The sequence below is a fragment of the Acanthopagrus latus genome, chromosome 17, assembly GCF_904848185.1.
Source record: "Acanthopagrus latus isolate v.2019 chromosome 17, fAcaLat1.1, whole genome shotgun sequence".
Classification (NCBI taxonomy): Eukaryota; Metazoa; Chordata; class Actinopteri; order Spariformes; family Sparidae; genus Acanthopagrus; species Acanthopagrus latus.
The window spans coordinates 24984131-25009189 of record NC_051055.1 but is presented as its reverse complement, the minus strand read 5'-3'; the positions used below and the strand labels follow the sequence as shown (position 1 = coordinate 25009189).

Here is a 25059-nt window from a genome sequence, read left to right as displayed (position 1 = left end):
CAGTAAAGTTAGCTGCTTTCTGATTTTCGTTGCACCTGAACTAGAGTAAATAGAATAAGCGTGGTCCTATAGAGCAAAGTGAAGGTCCTAAAAGATATATACAACCTACGTGGGTTGTTTTATTTTACCGATTGTTCGTCAGATGACTCCAAGTGATTGTTTACTCTGATGTTCTCCTTGATGGTTTTAAACCCGGTTATTCCCACTGCACCTGTTTGTTGAAATTTCACAATAAAACACTCTCTTGGCTCTGTAGGGAGTCTGCTGTGTTTGTTTCTCATGTTTGTTTAGGGGGTTTTATAGGGGTGGGCTTTTATTTTATTTAGTTTTTCTGTTGGTTGTGAATAGTTATTGTAGTCGGTAACTCCAAATATCATCTCCTATCATGCATGAAATATGGAAATATTGTACTTAAATTTCTTGAATTTTAACTTAAAAACCAAGTCAAAAGATTTATTATGTTATTCTGACTTTGACCTTTCACCAAACTAATTCCTTCATAGGAATCGCCTTTCTGGCCAATGCTATGGACTTGAGATAGAGATTGATATAACAGATATTTAAAAAGTAAACGCCATTACTTACTTACTTACTTGTCAGTGGTGCCAATGTCATTGGTTGATGTTGCATATGTTGAGCTCTCAGCATAGATGGGAATGAAGCGAGACTTCTCCTTAGCTTATACTCGCCAACATGATTTTCTGGGATTAACAAGCACTAGAATACTAGAATACAATAAACTAAACAAAAGTCCTTAAAGGATATTAAAGGAACTCAATGTATCAATTTGAAGCAATTCACAGGTATTAATGTCTTTTTTACTGGCCACATGCAGGTGGATTGTTATGTGACGAGAAAATATGAGACTTTCCTTGTTTCTCTCGGTTGCATATCAGACTTTGTTGTTTAATGCTGCTGGTCTGTGGATTTCTTTGTGATGTCTTCATACACTTTCTCGATTGCCTCACTGCTCAGCCAACGGGGATTAACAGTAGTACACATTTGTTTTGAAATGGGGTCTGCTGACGGGAGCAAACGACCGGCTTCCAGCACAACACAGACGTTCAACAGCGCCCTTTTAACGTGGTAATATCATGAAATATATGATTTGATAGTCCAGAACCATCGCAGCAGGGCGACTTACCACCATTAGAAATCCCATGACCTGGTTGACTGTGTACACATACAAAGAGCACTTCCTGTTTAGTGACACTGACTAAGAGCCAGTGCGTATAGCAGCATTGTTTTGATCCCGGCGGAGATTTAAATACCGTAAAGTATAAGACAGTCGCTGTGAGGTACCACAGCCATGTGAAATCCTGAAGCAAATGTTAGTGAAACAATGAGAGATTTAAGAACACCAATAACTCCACGTTCACTGACATTTTGAAACAATTATAAGACCACTCTGGACTCAATACTGAGAACAACAGAAACACTTAAAGTCCCTATAGGAGGGTTCTCTTTAGGTTCTGTTGGGTGAAGCTACTCTTCACTCTGAGGGCTTTTATCGCCCTGACTGGCCTCTTTACAGCTCTTTCTGAATGAGCTGATAGTGTAATAGATTCTTTCCAGTGACATGTGGCCGGTGTGAGAGAGAATGGGCAGTCGGTGCACGGTGGCACAGAGTGAGTGGTGCGAGCGAGGGGGCTGAAAGAGGGGCTGGCAGATGGGTGACACAGACTGGGTGAAAGGACAGCTGGCACCTTCGCTTCCCCGCAGCAGAGAAAACAGGTTAAAGAGAACAGGACCATTTTTGCACAAACGACCGTTCCGCCGGAGCCACATGTCTTGTAGCTCGACGCACGTCCTGTTTTGAATTCAAAAAAACAATGCAGGTGTCTGTCACAAGGTGGGGCAGAGGCGGTCCAATAATGTTGTCTGTCTCAGGTGCTGACAGGGACAGCTGGTAGATGGTGTGTGTGTGTGTGTGTGTGTGCTTATAGTATTAACTTGCATAAGACCAGACAACAGATATCACCCACCCTGTTCTCTACCCGACACTTCTTCCTATTCTTTATCAAGTCTTCTTTATTACGATAGTTGCCGCGCATCTTGCAGGCGTTTCATTCCCAAAACATCAAAGATATGTATGTCATGACCACAATAACAAGAGCAGCGGAAAAGGAGGCAGAAGATCAACATACTGTGTATCAGGAAGCTATTGGCCTCTTTTTTCTAAATTTTAAACCTTCATACGTCAATGTGTGAAACTCAGAAAAGCCAATTTGGTATTCGATGACATGAGGTCACGGATTGTTGCTCTACAAACTGATTGTGTGAACATAATTGAGCAAACAAAAGCTGATTTTTTTTTTTTTGAGACACAAGATGGTCAAAAATAACTATTTAATGTGGATTGGTCGCATTATGGTCGATACCCGATCTGCTTTATAAGGCCTTCTGCGATGAATCAGATCTGTGCATCCACGTTTCTGAGTAAACAGGATCCACAAGTTTGTTGCTATGATGTTGGATCCTCCCAAACCATTATTACCAGAACACCGGGAATACATGATGTTTTCTGCTTTTGCTTTTTACTTTGCATGGCAGCTTATTAAAATAGAGGTCTTCAACTATTAAAATAATTCAGTGGGCTGCTGTGGACCATTCTAGTTTCCTGTGATGGTTTAAAAAAAAATAAAGGAATATTCCAACACTTCTGTTAAGGTATGAATGTGAGGCAGAAAGGTCAAAACCTATGCAGCAGAGGCAGAGCTGTCTTCACTTCTAGCCCCTTGTATAGGGATCAAGAAATGTTGAAACTTACACTTCAAGTAATGAAAATCTAATCTTTTGTCAGGCCCTCCATAGCCTGACTGCCTGCCAGGCCTCATTCTGCTCTCTACATGTTACTGTTTCCAGAATCCACCTCACTCAGGGAAACTACAACAAGAAGTCAACCTAACACTAACCTGGTCACAGCTCGTGCAAACAAGATCCCCCAGACACTACGCTGTTACCATCATGTTATTCTGGTTTAGTACCACTCAAGAAGACTGTTATTGGTTCAAATAAATACAAACAAGCCAGAGATTTTTTTCCCCCTGTACCAGCATGAGAGCTGGTGCCGCTGGACATTCTCCAGCGCTGACACAGTACTGTGGAGATAAGTCTGGCTGGTCAACCCTCACGCCTTTAAAACACCCCTGATCTGAACTCTCACACTCTTTCTGTGAAGAACTTCAAACTCAAGCTGTGATAACCACTATGTTGTTAGATGTTGTTGTTTTTCCAAGACTTTTTAAAGCTTCCTGCAAAACCAAATAGGAAATTCTACAACAATTATCACATGGTGAAGACGAGTAAACTGTGTAAAATCTATTACTTACACCTTTAAATCATGAAAGAGTAAAAATCAGGAGGAACTCTGCTTGAAAGCAACTCAATACAAACATTCTTGTAAACGCTCACAATCAGCCACACTTTTCACACAGCATACAATCACATGTGCACATTTCTCTGGCAGATGCATGTAGCTGAGTCAGAGGCCGACACTCCCAAACAAACCTGTCTTACTGCTGGTGATTTGTTAAACGCAGGCTGAGAGCAGCAGATATTGAACATCTGGAAATCCAGAGGACTTCACTGCATTGATGCTTGGCAAGGAAGCTCTTCGTCATACCTTACTGAGATAATGACACACATTTCTGTACACACTTATCTATTAGACATCTAGAGGAACAGATGAGTGTTGAAAGCAAAAACACATGGTTAATAACATGTTCTCATTGGAAACTTGGACCTCAGATTGTAAATGCAAATAGCATAGTTTTCTTCCTGCTATGCAAAAAGGCTGTGGCTGGCAACACTGTGAGCGGTGTATGTCAGAGTGAGAGAGAGTGTGTGTGTGTGTGTGTGTGTGTGTGTGCCTGAAGCCTCGACTAAAGGAGCCCCGATCACTGGAAAAGGCCAAGTGGAAGGACTCGATTGTCCCAGTTAAGCATTCATGAATACTAAACCAAACATTGAATGGAACATTCCCATCGGATCTCTCCTCGTAAATGTCCCCCCAGATTCATAAAAACACAGCCGAACAAAGAACTGCCACATTTAAATTTAGTAAATACAAAAATACCAAGAGTGGTTTTCCCTCATGTACAGATCTGGAGCACTCATTCAATCATAGAATGGAACCGATTGCATTTCTATTTCAAGCATGATCACCAGAACCTGGATAATATACAATCTTCACATTCACATAAATACACATCAGTGTTGGGTCCATCGTAACAATGTGATTTTAAAAGCCCAAAACAAAGGGCAAAAAAAGGGTAGTGTGTCCCCTCACAGCTGCCTTAAGTCATGACTGTTGCTGTTTGTCACACCGAAGTTACATCTCAGTGTCGTGTATATTATTTTCTGCTTGGTGGCGACGTATTTTTTCCTGAAGGCCACTGTTGGTGTTTTTTTTCCAATCTAAGTCCAAGTGCATGCAGCTTGTTACGTTTGCTTCTAAATGCACACATCTCTATTTCTGAGTATGTGTACTTAAAAATGTGTACATATAGATACACAAAGTTGTCACATATTATTGTTTTTATGTACTTTTACATTAGTAAAAAAAATAACTTTGTATATTAGGTACTTTATATATTTATTCTCATTTGCTCTTTGTTGTATGATCTTTCCCTATTTCAATCTTGTTTATATCTACAGTGATTAAAATATTTGATTCAGATTCAATCATGCCATTATTAGCGTTTTCTTTGAACACAACTAACAGACAGATATGTGGTGCAGAGACAAAACCCTTTAAAGCCGAGCACAGGGACGTATGTCAGACAGTTGATCATCCTTTGCTGATGATTAGAGATGGTTTTCTCTGCTGGATGAGACAATCAGAGGTTGCCACCAAAGTGACAGTGAGAAACAGTAGTGACAATATGGTGGACATTGTCCAATCCTAGTACACGTAATAAAGCACTTAATGGGAATCAGTTTTATGTTAATCCTGCTCAGATAAAAACAATTAAATGTTAATTATTTTGCTGCGATGTGGTTGACTTGATTAAAATCCTCCCTTCTGTTGGATATTCAGACTTGGTGAACTCCACAAACCAGATTTGCAGGCACTGAAACATCTGCAACGGAAGAAGAGAAACAAACTGCTCTCAGAAACGGAAGTGTGGTTACAAGTAAGACATTAAAGCTGTCTTAGTGAGTGTGCACTGAGGTGATACACACTTGACATTGTAAATTCATGGCCAAGGAATTATACTAATATATACTAACAACAGAGCATGTGGGGTGATCAGAAAAGGCTTTTTACCTATTTTCTTTGGCTTGGGGAGATTCAGGTTGTTCATGATGTTCACAAACTCCTTCAGACTCTTAGTCAGCCGTGGGTTAAACTTGCGCTCCTCCCCGACAGTAGAAACCGTCTGACCTGATGCGCAAAGACACACAAACAGCCAAATACATCATCCATGGCTACTGTGGTCTTAACGATTACCGGATGCTGAACCTCACAGATCAATCAAATGAAATACAATATTCAGTCACTGTGGCGAAATCACATGGTGCTGGCAGATGTGCAAACAGGAGACGCAGCGCAAACACGTTGTCACACACGTACACGGACACATCAGCTTTCAGATGGTGTCCGCTTTGAAATCATTATGAATGAAACTGCATTTTTCTGACTTGTTTTCACTTCTTATAAATATCAAAGTAGCAACAAAAAAAAAATTAAAGTCGTTATTACGCATCAGTATTGGTTGCTTTAAAATACTATGCTTGTGCATAAAATCTGACCGTGTGTGTGAGGATGACATGTGACATAACATTTAAGATGTGTGAGTTTTCAGCCAACCTAAGTAGTCATGTGCTGGGTAGACGAGGCACTGTTCAGGCAGAGTGAAGATCTTCTGATGGACTGAGGTGTAGAGCTTCTCAGGGCAGCCTGAGTAAGAGAGAAAACATCTTGCTGATAAGACGAGCCACAAGAAAACAGATGCAATACTGCCCTCTTGTGTTCCTCTAGCAGTATTACAAAAACAAACGAATTCCATTTCAGGCTGTGATGAGGGAAGGAATTGAGATTACTAGGACGAATAAAAGTGTATTCATACCTTGCTGGAAGTCCGTCCTGCCACAGCCTCTGATGAGCAGAGCATCCCCAGTGAAAACCATGCTCTGATCCCCCGACACCAGCGCCACACACCCGTCAGTGTGGCCCGGTGTCTCTCTCACGATCAGGCACTAGAGCAAAGCAGAGACAAAGGTCAGCTCAGTTATTTTAACAAGCAGTTTCGTCCAAGCGACAGATGAGCAACAGATGATACAGATCAAAAGTATGCGTTGGGCGTGTGTCCATATGAAGCTGAAAGAGAGTCAGATCAAGATACAAGACGCTGAAAAGACTTCTACTGTATTTCAGTTTATATTTTAATAAACCCAAACACGATCGATCTCTGTAAAATAAGGGTTGTAAAGACTGATTTTATGCAGTGAAACAAGTAATATTCTTACATGTTTTCCAAAGGAGATCTTGTCTCCCTCTGACAGGAGGATGTCTGCAGAGGCACCGCTGAATTTGGAGATTGCACTCTTCAGCCCGACCAGTCTTTTCTTCATCAGCCCTGTGCTTGTGATGTGGTCCGCATGGCAGTGAGTGTTCACTGTCACAAAAGGAAAACAGCATGAATCACCACACAGTTTGGCAATAATGCAGTATTACCATAGAAAACTTTAGGAATAGTTTTATAATATGCAAGTTGTACTATAGTTCCTGTCTACCAAAGTAATGACTGCACAGTCTAATTAAAATTAAATGGGTTTTTTTCAATTAATTTTTTTTGTTTTTTGATGGGGCTGGTATTACAGATATGTCAGTACTGATCTGTACTGACAGGTGTGAAAATTATATTTTTGTATTCAGTACTGCAGAAAGATCTTTGAGGTGCATTATAATTATAAAATTCCCAGCAGGGTTAAATATTTCAGTGCATCAATGTCAGTTTGAGCAATAAAGTTTATTGGTTAACTGTAAAATATCCTGCTCCCCTTACATATGGAAATGTGTAATGGATCACTGCAGAAAATATATTATCTATATGTTCTGTGTTTATATAAACTGCACCTAAGAATATCAGCCAACTCTGATATTAAAATGTTTTTACTCTCTATCAGCATTGCCCCCAAAATGTAGTATCAGTTGAGTATATATAGCAAAATGTGGAAAATACACTTATATATATGTTGTGATGTTCATCCCAACATATTTTCCTGCCCTAACAGTCTCTTGTCAGGAGTAACCTACCATGGTCTGTGAGCCTGACCTAATGGAGGTCAAGGCCTCAGTAAGCGCAGAATTAGCAACAGAATCGGAAGAAGTTTTAAATTGAAAGCGTGCATAAATCAACAAATGAGAGGGCTGTGTTGGATGATGGCAAAGACGGGACACGGATATTTAAAAGCTGTCTGAATTTATAGCCCAGCCCCACATGGTTATCTACCTGCCACTTTTAGATTGAGCCCCAGTTCATGTACGAGCTTCAGGTCCCTGTCAATGGTCTCCAGAACAGGATCGATGAGGATCGCATCTTTGGTTTCCGTGTCTGCCAGCAGATAGGTGTAAGTGCTGCTCTCCGACTCAAACAGCTAAACGGACAAAACAGGTGAGGGCACTTGAGTGACTCAGCAATAAAATACAAAGGATGATAATGATGCATGCCCGCCCCGTCCTCCTGTGACACTGTGTGTGTCTGTACGTGTGAGACATGCAGAAAGAACAGAAAGAGATGGAAGAGATTACTATGTGGAATAATAATCATGTTTTTGTTTTTTTAATATGGCACCTTTCTGAACAAAGTTACAAAGTGCATTACAATGAAAGAATGTGATGAAACAATCAAACAGGACTTGGTAATAATCTAGATAAAATGAAAAAATGGAAATAAAAGTGAGTTTAAAGGGGGTTATGTAGGAGCCAGACCATTCCAGGCCTTAAAAAACAAGCAACAAAATCTGAAAATCAATGTTAAAAACTCACAGGTAACCAGTCAGGGGTAACAAGGACCGGCGTTATGTGGTCTCTTATCTCAGCACATGTTAAAACGTCTGAATTTGTTAAGTGTTGTCATGAATATATATTTAGAGTTTATAACCAAAGAAACCTGTGCTTAAAACATACAATACTAAGGTAACAGTGCAATCTCAACTCAAAAACTCAAACTTTTCCTTGATATGGATAGTGAAAAAAATGAAAGCTGTAGAAGAAGTAAGGGGACTTTGAGTTGAGATTGTTTTGTCATAACTTTTGCTTCCAAGGTCAACAATAAACTGGCAACTTATAAAATCTCTCTCCGCTGGTTTAAATGTGCTCTGTGAGTTTAAGGTAAGAAATGTTAATCAAAAGATAAACATCTACATTCACCTGCCACCTTTTCTAGCTCCAAACAGTGTTCTGGGAACCTTATTTTCCTCTGGGAACAGCTTGTTTATTAAGTTATGGAAAAATTAGAATATTTCTGATGTGTGTATTAACACCTCTATTAAAATTCAGAGTGTTAATTTTCTTCTCCAAACTTCATGGTGATCCCTGCAGGCTAACTTAACCTTTCTCTGGACTTCCTGTATAGTTACAGTTACAGTTGTCTTCATGTTTCACCTCCTGACATGAACGTTACTGTAGAAACTGTTATCAGGCTCTCTGAGGGTGTGTGAAGGGGTGTGTTAGCCCGTAAAATGTCACGATCACAATCCGCAACGACGAGTCCAATAACTTAATTTGACTCAATTTTACACGAAATGCAACTTTGAATGCAATCGAACGGCAAGATAATTGAGCTAACGGCTAATCCGGTTAGCTTCCTTCCTGCTAACGTTAGCTAGCTGAGCATGTTCTTTACAAACGCAGCTGCTTTGTGTTAATAATATGTCAGATCTGGGTTGATGAACCGAAGCGAGGCAAAACGACATATTCACATCATGAACCCACCTGTCTGAACAGCAGTCCTTCGGTCAGCGCCATTCTGGAGCAGTACGACCTGCTGGTGGCTCGCAGCGGGTCGAAACGAGTGCTCAAGCCGGGACAGAAGCGCCTGCTCTCGGATGCTGCGTACCTCGATCCCTCGGTGCTCGCTTTAAGGCGAAGCGTGACAGCCAGAGCCCGTTGAACCGGTCCGACCCTGCTTATTACCGAGCACATTGCTGTTTGTTGGTATCAGCTTATTATCTAACTCGGAAATATGTCTTGACGACCAGCAGCTGTCCTGTAGTCAGGAGAGGATCTGCGGCTGTGTGTCTGCAGCGTATCCGCGTTAATTCCCCAAGATTATGGAAGATGAAGTCAGATTCCTTGCAAGAAAACTCAAGAGTACAGAGTCGTTCGGAGGCTCGGCTGTCACCTCGGATGAACCCAGAGATAATAGTGGTGTTACGGTGTATCTCACAGTGTTTACAGCGGCTGTAACTGGGGCCATAACCTGTGTTTGTTATTGAGCAACAGAAAGTGGGCTCACCTCATGACACTGCAGCCAGGTCACTGCAGTTAAAGGAGCAATGTGTAGTTTTGTGGACGAAATCTTATCTCATCAGAGAAGAGAAAGAGCTTCATAATTAAATAGACTATCTTTGTTTTCACAGCTGAATGAACTGACCAAACAGACTGACTTTAATAGACAGCAGAACTTCATACTGTTTATTACTTTGTTTATATGTGGCGGACCCTGCCACCTTTCTGGCTACAAACTCAATTTTCATCTGAGAACAGCTTGTTTACTTCAAATAAATCTTAAGACATTCCTGGTTAGTTAAAAAGAGTGCACAGTTTATCCAGAGTCGCAGCCAAAAAGAGGGACGGGACTTTAAATTGTCATCTTCATGTTGTGTGTTTATGTCAAAACAGACAAATAGACAAAAACAATACTAGTCTGAACACAGTTATCAGCTTCAGCTATCAACTCTACATTTTTTTTCTTTTTATTTTTATACTAAATAAACAAACTTTCTCTATTTTCACGACTGACCTTTAAGGACAACGTGATTTCATCCAGTTATAACTTTGTCTATATGTGGCGGACCCTGCCACCTTTTCTAGCTTCATACAGCATTCTACAGACCTTGTTTTTCTCTGAGAACAGCTTGTTTATTCACGTAAGGAAATATTGAATATTTCTGAGTTTGTGTTGTTGTCTCATTAATATTGTAAATGTTAAAATTCTTCTCCAAAACTACACAGGGCCCCTTTAAGTAAAGGCTGTCTGTTGCAGTGCATGAGCACCACCCATTCACATCCGTGAGACTCGGCAGCAGCAGTGGCCTACGTGACAGTTGACATACATCACCAGGCGGTCTCGCACCACCCAAAATAAAGCAGGTTACAACACCGTATAAAAGGTGCTGCGCTTTTTACTGCGCTTTTCTCAGCACACAGGATTATATTACTGTCTAACCTTTACTGGGTTTTGTGACAAACACCAGTCTTTACATTTGAGAGCTGATGACTGAAAGAGATAAGCATGTCCAGACTAGTATTGTTTTTGTGTTAACTCGCTCCAGGAATATTTGAAAATGAAGATTTATTTGAAGTACATAGTTGCAGAAGTAGTTTACTTAGGAACAATGTTGAGGTTCTCGTGTTTTACTTGGATGTTCGACTTGTTTTTCTACGTCATCACTCGACTGCAGTTCTGGGATAAATATTGTACTTTTTACTTTTAGTCGTTGCTTTGCAGACACAGATAATTGTACAATATATACATGTTGATTGATTGATTTTAGTTGAAATAATTGCTATTTAATACATTTTATGAAAATTACAAAGGTGCCAAATAGACAGAATCATATCTGATGAAAAACACATAGCAGCAAATGCTCAAACGTTGATTATATTGGTATAAAAACATACAAAAAAAAGTGTGATAGTTAATTGTGATAATCAGTGATTTGATTCATACTGAGACGGACCAGTTGGCTGATGTGCGAGCCTCACTTAACCACCAAGGCACTAAAATTAAATATAAGAAATAATATGTATACGGACACATTATAAGCATATGACCACAATATTATAATTGTTTGTGTTTTTTTAAAATTTGACGACAAACAAGCAGATACAGATGATTTCCTTCTTTATTTTTTTAGCTGTCAGGTTTCAGTGAGGTGTCGGTCATGGCTGTTGAGGTCTCTAACGAAACCCTCAGTTTGTCCTGCAACAAAAAGTGAGAATGCCAACATCAACATAAAATATAGGTTTATATGCATATTTCCCAGAAGGCAGCACATTCAATTTTAACGTATTGTATGGTTAGGATGCTGCTTCCAATAAAGAATATGACAATATCTAAGAAGCTATCACCGGCCCTCTGAATGTATAAAACATGCCATTCAATACCTTCATCAACGATGCCACATGGAGCCAATTCATTTATTTACTGTCATTATTTATTGTTTTGTATCCTCATTATTTGTACACTAAATAAACAATTTTTGTCCTTACTTAAAGTGAAACAACCTAGGCTTTATTTGTAAATGTATATGAGTCAAACCTTCGTGTAAAAGCATAATTACGACGAAAGAGGCACTTTTAAGATTGACCGTAGTTTTGTTTTCGGGCAAGCTAAGCTCGATCCCCGAGTGCGACCTAACAGGTAGGAGAGTAACGGAGGACCTCCTACCTGTTGGGTCACACTCGGGGATCGACACTTTTTGTCTGCCATGACGGCGGCGGCGAACGTGAGTTCTCCAAAAACTCTCTTTTTAGTTTGACTTGTACACATTCACAAATAAAGCCTAGGCTGCTATTTGGCGAGAGTTTCACTTTAAGGAAAATGAAGTTACCACATCAGGAAGGATGAGCACCTAAAAGACGGAACCTTCTCATGAAAAAAAAACAAACAAACCCAAACACTGAATCTTATATGACAATCACAAGAGTTATGAGAGCATCCAGTGTTATCCCTCAGGTTCATTTCACAGGAGAACACATGATAGATACTCTGATGTCACCAGGACACATTCATGCAGTGAACATCACATCGTGCAGTACCTCTACGTATCTTTCAACCCAGTGGATCAGTTGGGTTACTCTGCTGTAGACGCCTGGCTTATTGCGCCGTCCGCAGCCCTCTCCCCAGCTCACCACCCCTGCCAGCCTCCACTCCCCACCGGCTGTCTCACACACCAGGGGTCCACCGCTGTCCCCCTTCACACAGGAACAAACCGTTTAGGAGACATTGCAGAGCAAGATTTTTTTAAGTTAAACTGATGCAAATTTGACCTGGGTTATCTACTGTGAAGTTGAGACATTTTGAGACATCCTCCTCAGATAGGTTTATATTCAGATGTTATATCACTGGGTGTGTACCTGGCAGGAGTCCACTCCTCCGTCCATGGTGCCAGCACAGATCATTCGTGGGGTTAGGTACGTGCCGTAGACGCTCGAGTCGGCGCAGACGGATTGGGCTATGACCTTGACCTGAGCCTGCCTGAGTTCATTTGACACAAAGCCTGACAGAGAGGAGAGAAACAGAGAGGGGACAAAGAAAGACAAGGCAGTAACTGTGATATCAGTGTTTGATGTAAAGTAAAATGCCTTTTAATTTGTCTTATATCACTCACACAGTCTGCAGCTAACGCGCCTAGCAGTGATTTCACAAACTCAGGAGCTGCTGCAGGCCTGGGAGGCCCAAAGGAGAACATTACAAGGCTGAACGCTGCTCTCCAACCTGTGTCATCAGTAATATTTTGTTCAAGTAGTTTTGTACCTGAAAGATTATTTTTCCTTCACTGGTTTAAAATTCAGTTGACTTTTCCTCCTAATGTTTTCATGTTGTGCAGAGAAGAAGTAATGAGAGTAAAATGAAGGCTCAAAGGTTGAGAATAGGAGTAAAATATTTTACTGGAAAGAAAGTTCTGCCAGCTAAAAAAAAAAAAAAAAAAAAAAGTCACAATCAGAGGGTGTGTGTCAGCGTAACACACCTCCTTCATGAAGATATCCCCAGCCTGTGATCCAACAGGCTGCCCCAGGAGGAAAAGACTCGCTCGGACTGGGTAAACAGACCGGTCGCACCCCACCTACAAACAGAACGCAGTAATCAGATTGTGACATAATCTGAAACATTTATCTGAAAAGCAATAAAGACACAAAGGTTATCACACATACAACAGTTATGTGTCCAGTCACTGTCAGTTCACGTTCGTCTTCAAGCTATTAACTGCCTTTCATGTTCAAAACATAAATTCAAGACCCTTTTATTTGAAGCAAAACATTTCTTTCCTGCAACGCCTCTAAAATGTGTTTCTATACATGTAAAGTTTAATTATCCTGCAATATTTATGACACGTCACAAGGTACATTATATGTTTTTCAGGGTGTCTGCAGGTCTTTAAAATGTTTGAAAATACATTAAATTTAATTTTGTAAATGTAAGGTCTCAAAATGTATTAAATCTGAATTTGCAAACTCTCAGTATACGCAGACATTTTCACTAAGTCAATTTATTTCATTAAAATTACCTTAAGAGGTCTTTAAAGTCACAATATTTAAGTGTCTGATACCTGTAGACTTTCTGCTCTTTGCCAACAGATGGAGCCACCTCCTCTCACCTGTCATGTCTATGTCAGTGACGGTGCGCAGAAGGCCCATGTCGTAGTCGTTGTTGTATCTGTTGAAGTGAGGGTGGTAGAGGACCTGCAGCGCTCTGTAACGTTTCCCCGGAGAGACGTCTGCAATGCTGACAGTGTCCACCACCACCAGCCAGTCGGCCGCCTCAAGCATGTTGTTCCTGCAGAAACAGCAGCTCGACACTGTAGTTTGTGGCGTGAGCTCGAGTTAAGAAGCGCCTGTCTGCACTGATCAGCGCCAGGCTTCATCCTTGTTTTTCGACTATGCTGAGGCTGTTTTTGCTTTGATGATGCCTGGTCTTGATCTGCATACTGCTGCACATCAGATGGGAATTGCAGCAGGGCCACTTTGATCCACTAACATCAGCTCTTGTTTACTGTATGTGTGTCCAGCTGTCCTCTGCCTGCCGAGCTCACTGTTCTACCCTTTGAAAGACTGATTTTATCACACTGGTAAAAGTTGAAGTAAAAGTTGTTTCAAGCCCAAAGTGGATCTTTGTCAACGTTTAAACAGTGTTAGTTCTTAACATGGAGAAAATGACACTGATAATCCTTCAATGTAAATAATAATATGTAAAATTTCATTCATAAATTAAGTAAAATTACCAACTTCTATGTAAAGTGTTGAGATATCTGCTGAAGTTGGCATGCTAACTAGATAGCCCCGGGCCAGAAAACCTCTTTCTCCCAGCAGTTCAATCACTAGCAAGGTCGTCGGGCTAACTGCACAGCTAACTGCGCTAACAGTAGCTACAGTCATGTTTGTACTGTATAAGAAGAACACAGTTAGCAGTTATTCAGGAGACATGCTGCCCGTTTTGTTAGATTATGAATTTAGCAACTGGCCAATTCTTAAATTTCGCTCCTTTAATAAAAAACACTACAACGTATTATTACTAAAACATGAATCGCAGTTACTTTTCCCAAACTTTGCTCACTTCTTGTCAACAATGATTAGTTTTTGCTTAGGTACTAGAAACAATTTAATGAGTTGCTTATAGGTTGTAGTAGTGCTCAAAAAATGGCTACACACTGAATGTATAAAGTCCAAATTAAATGTTCTGCAGTAAAGAAGAGCCTCTGCTGACTGATTTACATCTATGATGTTAAAGAAACTCTGTTCTGCATGTAAAATGCAAAAAACCTGCACTTGACTGGACCTAATTGTATTAAAACATAGAATTAACTTGGACTTGACTTGAAAACAGTCCTCCCTACTGAGGACGCTGTACAACTCCCTACAGGCAGTATAACTTCCTGTCTGCATAAAACTTTTTAAAGGAGACATTTTATGCTCATTTTCTGGTTCATAATTTTATTTTGGGTTGCTACTAGAACAGGTTTACATGCTTTAATGCTCAAAAACAACACATCAGTTTTCTCATACCATCCAGTGCTGCTTTTTTAGCTTTCAAGACCTTTTGCATGCACAAGAAGCGATATAACTGTAAGGACAGGAGGAGATAAAAACTAAAGGAAGCATAATTGGTCCACCTCTTACTCAACAAAGCAGTGGGCTGCAGTGATGACCCAGCGAGGGGAGATGATGGCACCTCCACAGACGTGCCTCCCTCTCCAGTGCAGGCTGACCTGCCACCTCCACTTGTCCTTGGGCGCTAGCATCCCCCCGACGATTCGCCGGCCGTCACTGACCAGAACTGGGCAGTCTGGGTGTGAGACGGTGTAGAAGAATGAAAAGACAGAAGATAGAAAACCCACGCAGTAACTTAAATTAAAAAAGGGTTAGGCTATTTAACTGTCAGAAACCTGACAGGTATATAATAATAACCTGTCCACACTTTGATTACACTTTATTACAGTTTGCAAGACCCTTCATTAAATATACATACACATCTTTTTTTAATATAAGTTTACCTGCTGTGATGTTTCCCGTCTGGTTCATTGGATTCTTGGGCAGAAAAGGCAGCTGAGTTGGGACGCTGTAGTTCCCCTTCACACCACAGAGTGAAGGTGATTCACCCGACTCAGAGGGAAACGCCAGGAACTTGACTAATTCGAAGAGGGAAGAAAGGTGATATGTAAGAATTTTATTTAAAACATTCAAAAATGAGCTAAACTCATCAACAGAATTTGATGAAACAGAAGAGGTTAGCCTGCTGTCCAGCCCGTCCTGCGCTCAAGCTCCTGTGCTATAAACACACAAACACATCTGGTCCCCCGAGTGTCGAGGCTGCTAGCTGCACAGCTAACTAAGCTAACTTGCTAACAGCAGGTTCAGTTAGCGAAGCAGTTAGCTGTTACTTTGGTGATATGCTGCTCCGTATTTGATTTGAGTATGAATGCTCCAGGTGGCCAATTCTTGCATACCGCCCCTTTAAGTTAACGTACCTGAATTAATAATAATAATAATAATAATAATAATAATAATAATAATAATTAACTAAATTTAAATGATCAAAACTCCCAGTACACAGACTATCTGTCCACATGTTTAAAGTAACTTTAAGGACACACATTTTGGGAGCCATGTTCATGTTGATGTCATTTAAAGTAATTGAAATCCAAAAGAAAGCTTCAGAGAAGAAATATTAAGTGGTGTATTAAATGTGTAAAACCAAATTGAGCCAGCTTTTCTCCTCACTTTGTGAGTTTTTCATCCTCATTATATTACTGATCACAGAAAACCCCTCAAGATTAGGTCTGGCCAGTGTCCCATCATCTATCGCTGCATAGTCCACCGACGTGCTCAGAATGACTGATGCAGTATAATAAAAACACATCTGAACCTGCTGTCCTTTTGTAATTGGAGTGGGAACCATGTGATGAGGTGAGATGTACTCCTGGTGCAATAATGGAGCTTTACACATCATCGACAGCTTACCTAAGAGAGCAGAGGCGATGACCAGTTTGATGATGACCGGGAGGCACACGATCAATAACAGCTCCCGAGATGAACACGTTCGAGGCTCCGAATCTACCAAGAAAACAAACAAACACATCTTTAAACCATAACAAGCCTCGAGCTTCAACACATCTTGACTTCATCATCTTTTTGAGATTATATTCTTTAGTGCTGGGCTGCACCAGCTATTCATGAATTCCTTTTGTGCATAAAATACTTTTTAAAATCTTTGTAACTACTAATGAGAACAAACTAGTGATTCACCGGATCAGTGGCTGTAGCATCCAGGCTAATCAACAAAAAATTATAGTTTAGGGGAGCAAATATGTCTTAAACTGAGCTGTCCATCCTTTGTAAACACAGATGATTTTATTTTTTTGTTTTGGATGAAAAAGAACTAAAACTAAAACTAAAAAAAAACTAACTTGGCTAACTTTCTGTATTTGGCTCAGTCAGCTTGTTCCATGGCCTGCAGTTAAACCTGGTGCTCACCGGCTGTAATCATACAGTGAGAACTAAACTCTATATAACTATAGTTTTTAGTGCTGAGCACATTTAAACATGCGGTGAAGACAACTTTGAACCTACAAACACCTGATGCAAATGACGGTCTCTAAACCGATAACTAATTGGTTTTTTGAATGTATTCACAACACAACACAGAGTCCTGACAGCGGAGCTGCTGTGAGTAAGTCTTTAAAACAACAGGCTGAGCTGGTCAGTCGAGCATTGAGAGGCGAAGCTGCGCGAGGATCTCCGGGGCCGACGCGTTTAAGAGCTTGATCATCAAATGACTCCGCTCAGACGACCCGAGTGATTTGAGGACAGAGCACATTTCATAATATGAGGTAAAGCGTGAGCCGCATGCTGTGCCTTGTAGGTAAAAGATGTTGTATTCAATTTTATGCTTGACTGACAGCCACCTGAGGCGGACGAGTGCTGGTGTAATGTGGAACCTCCTGCTAGTTTTTGATAAAAGCCTCACGGCAGCGTTCTACTGCGGCGGCGGCGGAGGGGGGGGGCCACGACGGAGATGTTGCGGTAAATGTTAAGGTGAGTCTGTCGTGAACTCTGCGAGGTAATTTATGCTCCTTTGCCTTAAAGACCTTTTCCCTCGTTTAACTTATATCAGCTCGATGCAACACACTGTGACATTTTTGTTTCGCTGTGACAATACGTACCAGACGAGACAAGGCCGATAAACGCGATGCCTTAAAATGAAAATGGAGGATAAGCTGATAAGCTGAGTTTATCCTCTACAGTGTGCCTGAAGCCGAGACACAGTGGATTGGCTAAAACAAACAGGAGGCGATGAAATGAAAGGATTTGATTATTTCCCTTCCAAATCATGAAGAGATAAACAGATCGGATTAGGGCAGAGTTTCTTAGCTTGAGGAAAGAAAGAGGAGAGCAACTTCTTCCCATGCAGCACGGCGCTCCGGTTTACTAAACGGTGAAGTAAAACTGAGAGAAAACGTTGCTCCTGTCTATCCATAACCTTAACAATCTGCTTTAAATAGGTAAAACTGTCATTATGGCTGATGTGGTGTTGGTAAAAATCACAATTGAAATGACAGATGATTCACCTGAGGGGGGTAATTAACACCACCGGTCTTAGGATAGACCTCTGGGGAAAGATTAAACATTTTCACTGGTAGATAATCAATTTTTTTTGTTTATTTATTAGATGTGATGGAAGCTACTCGACGATGGTGTGACCAATAGTATCGGAAGTCACTCTGAGGTCGAATAGCAGTAAAAGAGATTGCACACAGGCACTGCCTAAAAACATGGCGTTACTGCTGCTCCAGCACTCCGTGTTTTGGAGAAACGTTGAGGACTGTTGCTGTATCTGTCTTGTCTAAGAGCTGACAAAAAAGGATGGATCTGTAATTCTGTGGAAGGAATGGAATAAGGCTGCTTTCTGGGAAAACAAGCAGTAAAAAAATCACGGACACCTCCAGAACTTACAGAACAGCGCTCGATGGAAACAACGGGGAGGGTAGCAGTGATTTATCTTTAAGGGGAAAATGCTGGCAAGACACGTGGAGTGCTGAATGAAGCTTGTATATGGGGACACTTTATCAATAGGCTCTTGAAATGAGGGGCAAATTGAAGAACTGGCAAGGCAACTAATCACTGTTTTATACTGTAGGTGCTGAAATCTTCCATGTTTATTATTGTGACTATAAGGGATAAAAGCCTTGTGTTTCATCACCTGACCAGCCAGCAGAGAAGACAGTACAGACCTGCAGTGTGTTTAATGTTCACTCCACCAGCAGCACTGTCACCTCACATCTCTTAATTTAAACATCACAGCTGAGGATGATGGGAACTTCACTCATTTTGCAAGTTTTTGGTCAGAAACCAGAGACTCGGACAAGTGAAGACTTTGAGCTGTTGGCTGCACTAGATTCATCCTGAGGGGAGCATGAATATCACAACCAGATCTCACGGTAATCAGTCCATCAGATATTTCAGTAAAAATCACAAAAGTCAAAGTGACGGAAATGTCTGAGGATCACCAACATTGGAGGGCTTTATCATCTGGGGACAACGAATATCTGTACAGACTTTCCTGTCAGTCCATCTCGTAGATGTTGAGACATCTCAGTCTTGACCAGAGTGGCGGACTGACAAATCAATGTTGTTAGTCACTGAACCTATTGCTGCCAGCTTGTGTTTTTATTTTGCTTGATACAAACAGGAAGGCATGAGATGGATGAAAATCATTTTAGAAATAGAAGCTTTAATCAACTGCACTTGGTTTGTCAGATTCAGGCACAGATTACTTAAATATCTCTGCCACCCCTGTTTGGTTGTTTGTTGGTTGGTTGGCTGGTTTGTCAGGAGGATTACACAAAAACTACTTTAAGGACTTCCACAAAACTTGTATGGAGGAATGGTCTCGGCCCAGAATGGACCCTACTAACGTTTAGCGCAGATCCAGATAAAGGGACGGATCCAGGATTATTTTTTCTCACTTAATATTTAAAATTATTATACAAAAACAAACAATGTGAGGATCGCCTCTCGATTGAATGGTATGGTTCAATAATCATGCTGTTGGTGAGAGCACATGAAACAATGCATTGTTCAAACAAGTGGAAATCTGCCGCGACCATCCCTGCCAGCACTCTCTCTGACATTTAGCAGCTTGTCAGCCTGTCGTATGTCATGAATATGAAATCAGCCAAAGGTTCTGATGAAATGTCTGAAAATGTAATTAGGATAACAAGAACTTACTTTGTCCTCACTGAGCGGAACATCTGTTGCATCAAACAACATTGACATTTATGCCGGCAGTGACAAGACACTATGTCTTCTGTTAAATGTCAGCGGAGTAAAAGTTTGCTTGTGTAAAACGGCCAAATGTATATGGACACCTTTCTGAAGAGATTAATGCATTTTTTTTTCCATTTGAAGCTGTTTGTCACATTTTGAGCTGCTGGCCTATTAGTTGTTCTAAAGGGAAAATCATCCAGCCAGCAGCTGGTTAGCTTAGCATAGCACAGAAATGCTAGCCAAGCCTATCTTTGGTTTTAGCACACATATTACATAAACATGAAATGATGTGTGAAATAGTGATATTTACAGCTGCTGCTGGGCGATTTTAGTTACCTTTTGAACTTTTGAATGTATGTTGAAAGGTGTGTCCTGAATTTTTGGGCCTCATCATGAAAAAGTGATCCAACCTTTAATTATTACCGTACCTGGCTGTTCTTCAGGGAGATCTTTGAGTAACATGAGACCTACTGATCCTTCCTCCAGTGGGCCTCCATCTGATGCTTTCCTCTGCTGAACCTCCGGCAGATTATCACTACAAGGGACTGGTGATGTCAGAGCTTTTTGATTTTGGTCTTCGGGGGGACCAGAGAGTGAGGATGAAGTTCCTGGAAGTTGAGGCTCTGATGTTACTTCAAAAAAGGATGGAGGCTCCAGGTACAAGCTATCATTGGCTGCAGGTTTATAGTGAGGCATGAGTGTGAGGACTGTGGAAGGGACAAGAGATGAAATGCTCAATACTTCATGACTAGTTGGACTTTGAAAAGATGTTGATGACCACTGTTCAAGGGAGGGATAGATTGACGCAACCACTGGCTGGGGTGCATCAGATACACTGATGCTCCCCGTCTGGACCTGCAAATCCATGCTTGTAAAGTTGCTGGTAGCCGTAATGAAGTGCAGTTGAAAGTTAGAGTTCATGTCCTTTGGGATGATAGCTCGTGGCTTCTGATTAGCTGCATACGTTTGTTGGTCTGGGTAAGATCCGCTGAATTTCAGACATGGCTGAGCTGAGAAGGACGTGGAAATTGATTCCTGACTAGGATTCCCTCAGGTGATTCCTGCAGAAGAAGAAAAAAAAAAAAAAGCAGTAAAACATGAGAAATACTGAGACCCGAAATTCTTGCATGAGAGAGAACGAGTCTAGGATTCAGGCAAGGCAGATCCCCTTTAATCAATTTGAATCTCCTGTGAGCGGAGTGAATGTTTGTGTGTTTTTTAAAAATTGATGTTGTTTTGCATGTTATTGCTCTTAACTTGTTTCAGCCCAGTTACCAAAATAAAATGGTGGCGGTAAACATTTCTTACCAAACCATATATTCACATTTGTACATGTCATAGGCTGCATACCATATTGATAATTGATGTCAACTCATGTTTATGTTACATGTTAGTTACCTGACTGTCATATCATGAGGTGGAGCTACAGACAAGAGGGCTGGCAAGCAGTTCCAGACCTTGTTTTTGTTGACAAAATCTGGATATTTTGATGGCAGGTCAGGAAACTTCCAGCCATGAACAAGTGAACTTTTTTTTAACGAGACCTTTATCTGTTTGTAGAAAACAAAACAGTAATTTTAAGCTAAAATGGTGTGATAATGATTTGTGATCTTAACAAAGTGGTTTCTTTTTCTTAACCTAACCAGAAGTAAGAACAATGTTGCCACAACATAAGACTGAAAATGAATCCTGAAACAATTTGAAGTTGCAACATAAAGAAATGTAAAGTTTCAATATATCCATGATTTGCAAAATGCAAACATTTTTCCAACATTTATTCAAGTGATTTGGTCACCTCTCTGTTGTGTTACAAGCTTTTGTGTACCTGCATTGTTTTATAAGTATTAACATTTTTCTATGTATTGTATTTTCTGTGTGTCGTTATCGAGACATCATTGCAAAAGACACCTCGCTCTCAGTGGCCTTCCCAGTTTTTAAATTGCGGCGCATTTGAAGGACTTCGTGAATTGCTTCAGCAGATGTCAGGTTGCATCGTTGTAATGACACCTGGCTAAATTATGAGATGGAATTAAACAGATTTTCCCCAAAAGATACTAAAAGGATCACAGGGAGAATGTCCAAAAAACACTGGTGCTCTGAGGCAAACACTTAACAAATCAAAACACTTTTAACTGAGAAGATGCAAAAAGAAAGCCACAAAAAGTGCTCTCGAATTCAGAGTTGTATTACCAGAGTTGATGTTATCTCTATTGATCCCAGACATCTTTGCAAGAAAGCTAACAGTGATTGAACACAGTGCTTTGTTTTAATATCTACACTGGCTCATATCTTCACATCTCATCATCTTTTCCCAGCTCCAAACATCTCCTCAAGTGCTCTCACCTTAATGTCAGCAGTACAGATATGCACAGCTTCATTTGTATGCATGGGATTTTTCATCTGATTTCGCTCCACTTATTAAACCAGCTTGTACCACAGCAGGGAAGAGAAATGCATCACTGTTGCACCGTCAGCGTTGAGACAACGGAAGATGCCCGCTTGCTCCAATGCATCTTCAATCCGCTCCGTTACTGCGAATCCATCATCTTGAGTTTTCTGCAGCTTGTCACCTCTTCTCATGCGAATACAACAGCTCTCCTCCTCTTCCTCTCCTCGGTTGCCCCTACAATCCCTTCATTGTGTCGCCCTCTGCACCGACCTTCCTCCTTCTCCTTCCAGCCTTCTCTTCGCCCCTTTCCAACTTAATCTTTCTCCTCTGGTCAGAGCGGGTGAGGCTGAAGCAGTGAGGTCAGTAACGGATACGTGCACTCTTGTCATCGGGCGTCTATGAAAAATGCATGGGGATAATTGTGAGGTTGGATCAGAGTTTAACAACAGAGGGTAATGTACACCGCACCACTGAATTGCTCCCACTCACAAGTACTGAGGAACACAATGGCGGCAAGGACAGACCCACACACAGAGAGTCAAGGAGTTGAATTTCTCATAGCTGAAAGATATGTGTCCAATAATCATGCTCCCATTATGAATCTGAGGAGGCATATGTGTGTGTATGAGTGAGTGTATGTGTGTGTGTGTGTGTGTGTGTGTGTGTCCAGTCTTCTCCAGGGTATTTTGTTCGTCCTATCACATTACCACATCACACAGTGCAAGGTGCTGGCAGTGACAAACAAGCTCAGTCACGGCGTTACTCAGCATCTTCTAGGTTACACCGCTGAGTTCACTTCAAAGATCAGACATGGTGGAGGAGACATGACTGCATCAAATGTGGGTCACTGTTTCTGGAACATGGTGGTAAACATGGTGGACACATTTTACAAAACAGACGCAAGAAAAGAACTGGAGGTCGAATCAAAAACTCACTCCGACAATGAAACATAAACACAAAGAGGTGTGTTGCAGAACGAATAAATAAAAAAAGACATTCTATTTAATGATGTAAATAACTTGAAAAAACACATTACAGTTAACTTTGTAAAAACAAATAAAGAAAACCTGTGTTTACTGGGCATACAATGACCACTGTTTCAGCTCTGCCACTGACTGCTTGTTCTACAAACCAGCTCTGAGAAAAACAGGCTGAACAAACAGTTTGGAAATGGCACGCCAGCTAGCTTATTCTTGTTTTCTTTGTGGTGTGATTAAACCACTGACCTCAGGGAACCCAGGGACGTGTGGACAGCCGAGAACAGGCAGTCAGCTGTGGGCACAGACCACACCAACCCGTAGCCCCTCCTGTTAGAAAACCAGTGGTATCCAGAGTAATGTCGCTGAGATGCTTTAGCTAAATGCTAACGCCAACATGATAACATGCTCACAACGAAAATACAAACATTGCTGCTGAGGCTGATGGCAGTGTTATTTAGCAGAGGTGTCTGGACATAATTACCTCGCCAGGCTTTAAGCCTTCCGACTGTTATCTGATTGGATGATGGACAGTGATAGACAGGTCGCCTTTTGCCAAACAGTTTCTCGCAGGTCCCCACAGATGGTTCTATGTAACAAACCATCTGGCACGTCGGGTTACGGTCATAAACCAAATGAACAAATTAAAATTGTGACCCGATGATGGAAGGGTGCAGGGATCAACAAACACATTACCGTTCATCCTGGGACATGAATGCTCTAATCCATCCACCAGTTGTTGAGATATTTCATTCTGGACCAAAGTGGTGGACCGATCAAACAGAAGAAAGACATTATCACCTGCAAAACAGACATTTCATCAACTTATAAAACATATGTGAAAACTGCTGTTTTATCGTGAAGTGTCAGTTTGTCTGTTCTTCTTTCCGTCACTGAACTCTTGTTAAATCATTTTCAGAGCTGCTGTTACATCGGTTTTGTTATTCACTCTGTCAAATGTGTCTTTTTCCAACCCGAGACCAATGAAACCACTCTGACATTCCTATGCTGAGTATTACTTGCATGTTGTTTATAACATGAGCATGAAGCTGCCTCCGCCCCACCTGCACATGACCCTGACTGAATGAATAAATAAAGAAAGCGTGCAGGCATCATTTGTTCCAGTGTTGGTGTCAGGGTCCCTGTTTACTCCAATCAGGCTGACTGGCAACTTGCACTTATCTGAGCTCCTCAAATACATCGAGCTACGGCAGCGTCCCCTCCCTGTGGTATCAGTCGGGGGACAGGAGGACCTCGAGTTCAGCTTCTCCCTCGAGGTGTGGCAGCATTTGCAACTTAATAGCGTTTGTTTTATCCCGTGCATGGAGGCGCATCAGTGGGGTTTACTAAAAGGGCAGCAGAGGTGCTGTCAGGGAGCTGGCAATCACAGACCGTAAACTAAACCTTTATATCCTTTCCTGTGGCTTTCAAACTCCCTGGCGCTTGGATGCCTGAATCTTTTGTAACTGTAAATTCGGCTTACAGGGAGAGAATTATTCGGATTTGCTGGTTTGCCAAGTGTACGATAAAAAGATTGATACCACCCTCTCACTTGAGGCTGGTGCCAGAAGCCATTTAGCTTAGCATAGCTTAGCATACAGACTGGAGAGCTGGAGAAACAGCAAGCCTGGCGCTCTGAGGGGGCAAAAAAAGGTTTAAAAAGTGGTGCACGATGCAAAAAGTGCCTCTTCTCAGGTATAAATACAGCATGCACACAAGTGCTGAGCCAGCCAGCTTACTTACTTCTGGTTTAGCACCCAGCTAACTTGAAAGGGGATAAAAGTATTCAATCTTGCGACTGTTCTTGACTTTTCAAATGTTACTGGACCAAACGGCTCAAATTATGATAGGGAAACAAGTAATTTTCACAGTGGTCAGCCTGCGCTTTACAGCCGCATTTTAGCCAATACAGGCTTATGGATTCCTTCAAAATCCTGCTGCACTTCCGAGTGGCGCCTCTGCATCCAGATCTT

The 25059-nt window shown here is 41.2% G+C and overlaps 2 protein-coding genes across 4 annotated transcripts; both read right to left on the bottom strand.

Moving 5' to 3' along the window:
* Positions 1-4045: 4045 nt before the first annotated feature.
* Positions 4046-9379, bottom strand: ethe1 (ETHE1 persulfide dioxygenase). The gene is made up of 7 exons (XM_037075799.1): positions 8945-9379; positions 7461-7605; positions 6475-6623; positions 6075-6204; positions 5816-5905; positions 5273-5389; positions 4046-5084 (listed from the first exon to the last, which is right to left on the bottom strand). Exons 1-7 carry the CDS (start codon positions 9152-9154, stop codon positions 5038-5040), a joined length of 888 nt encoding a protein of 295 aa, XP_036931694.1. The 5' UTR covers positions 9155-9379; the 3' UTR covers positions 4046-5037.
* Positions 9380-9586: 207 nt separating this feature from the next.
* Positions 9587-23889, bottom strand: LOC119006743 (transmembrane protease serine 6-like). Of its 3 annotated transcripts, XM_037075792.1 has the most exons (14): positions 23783-23889; positions 23571-23675; positions 23336-23416; positions 22064-22505; positions 20526-20781; positions 20149-20427; positions 16415-16507; positions 15448-15582; positions 15074-15239; positions 13507-13733; positions 12928-13023; positions 12314-12456; positions 11996-12151; positions 9587-11156 (listed from the first exon to the last, which is right to left on the bottom strand). In XM_037075792.1, the coding sequence occupies exons 5-14, from the start codon at positions 20545-20547 to the stop codon at positions 11088-11090; spliced, it is 1386 nt and encodes a 461-aa protein (XP_036931687.1). In that variant the 5' UTR covers positions 20548-20781; positions 22064-22505; positions 23336-23416; positions 23571-23675; positions 23783-23889; the 3' UTR covers positions 9587-11087. The 3 variants fall into 3 exon arrangements, with proteins under 3 accessions (XP_036931687.1, XP_036931686.1, XP_036931685.1); XM_037075791.1 differs by having other exon boundaries at positions 13555-13733; positions 20149-20781; XM_037075790.1 differs by lacking the exons at positions 23336-23416; positions 23571-23675 and having other exon boundaries at positions 20149-20781; positions 23783-23873.
* Between the last annotated feature and the right edge of the window lie 1170 nt (positions 23890-25059).

Excerpts from the sequence above, each read along its gene's own strand:
- ethe1 (XM_037075799.1), bottom strand. The coding sequence starts at position 9,154 with ATGTGCTCGGTAATAAGCAGGGTCGGACCGGTTCAACGGGCTCTGGCT. Across the intron at positions 7,606-8,944 it reads AAGGACTGCTGTTCAGACAG|CTGTTTGAGTCGGAGAGCAG; the intron begins GTGGGTTCATGA and ends TTGTCCGTTTAG. Across the intron at positions 5,906-6,074 it reads CAGGACGGACTTCCAGCAAG|GCTGCCCTGAGAAGCTCTAC; the intron begins GTATGAATACAC and ends TCTCTTACTCAG.
- LOC119006743 (XM_037075790.1), bottom strand. The coding sequence starts at position 20,641 with ATGAACTCTAACTTTCAACTGCACTTCATTACGGCTACCAGCAACTTT. Across the intron at positions 13,734-15,073 it reads GCAGCCCACTGCTTTGTTGA|GAACAACATGCTTGAGGCGG; the intron begins GTAAGAGGTGGA and ends CTGTTTCTGCAG. Across the intron at positions 12,152-12,313 it reads GAGGAGTGGACTCCTGCCAG|GGGGACAGCGGTGGACCCCT; the intron begins GTACACACCCAG and ends TCCTGTGTGAAG.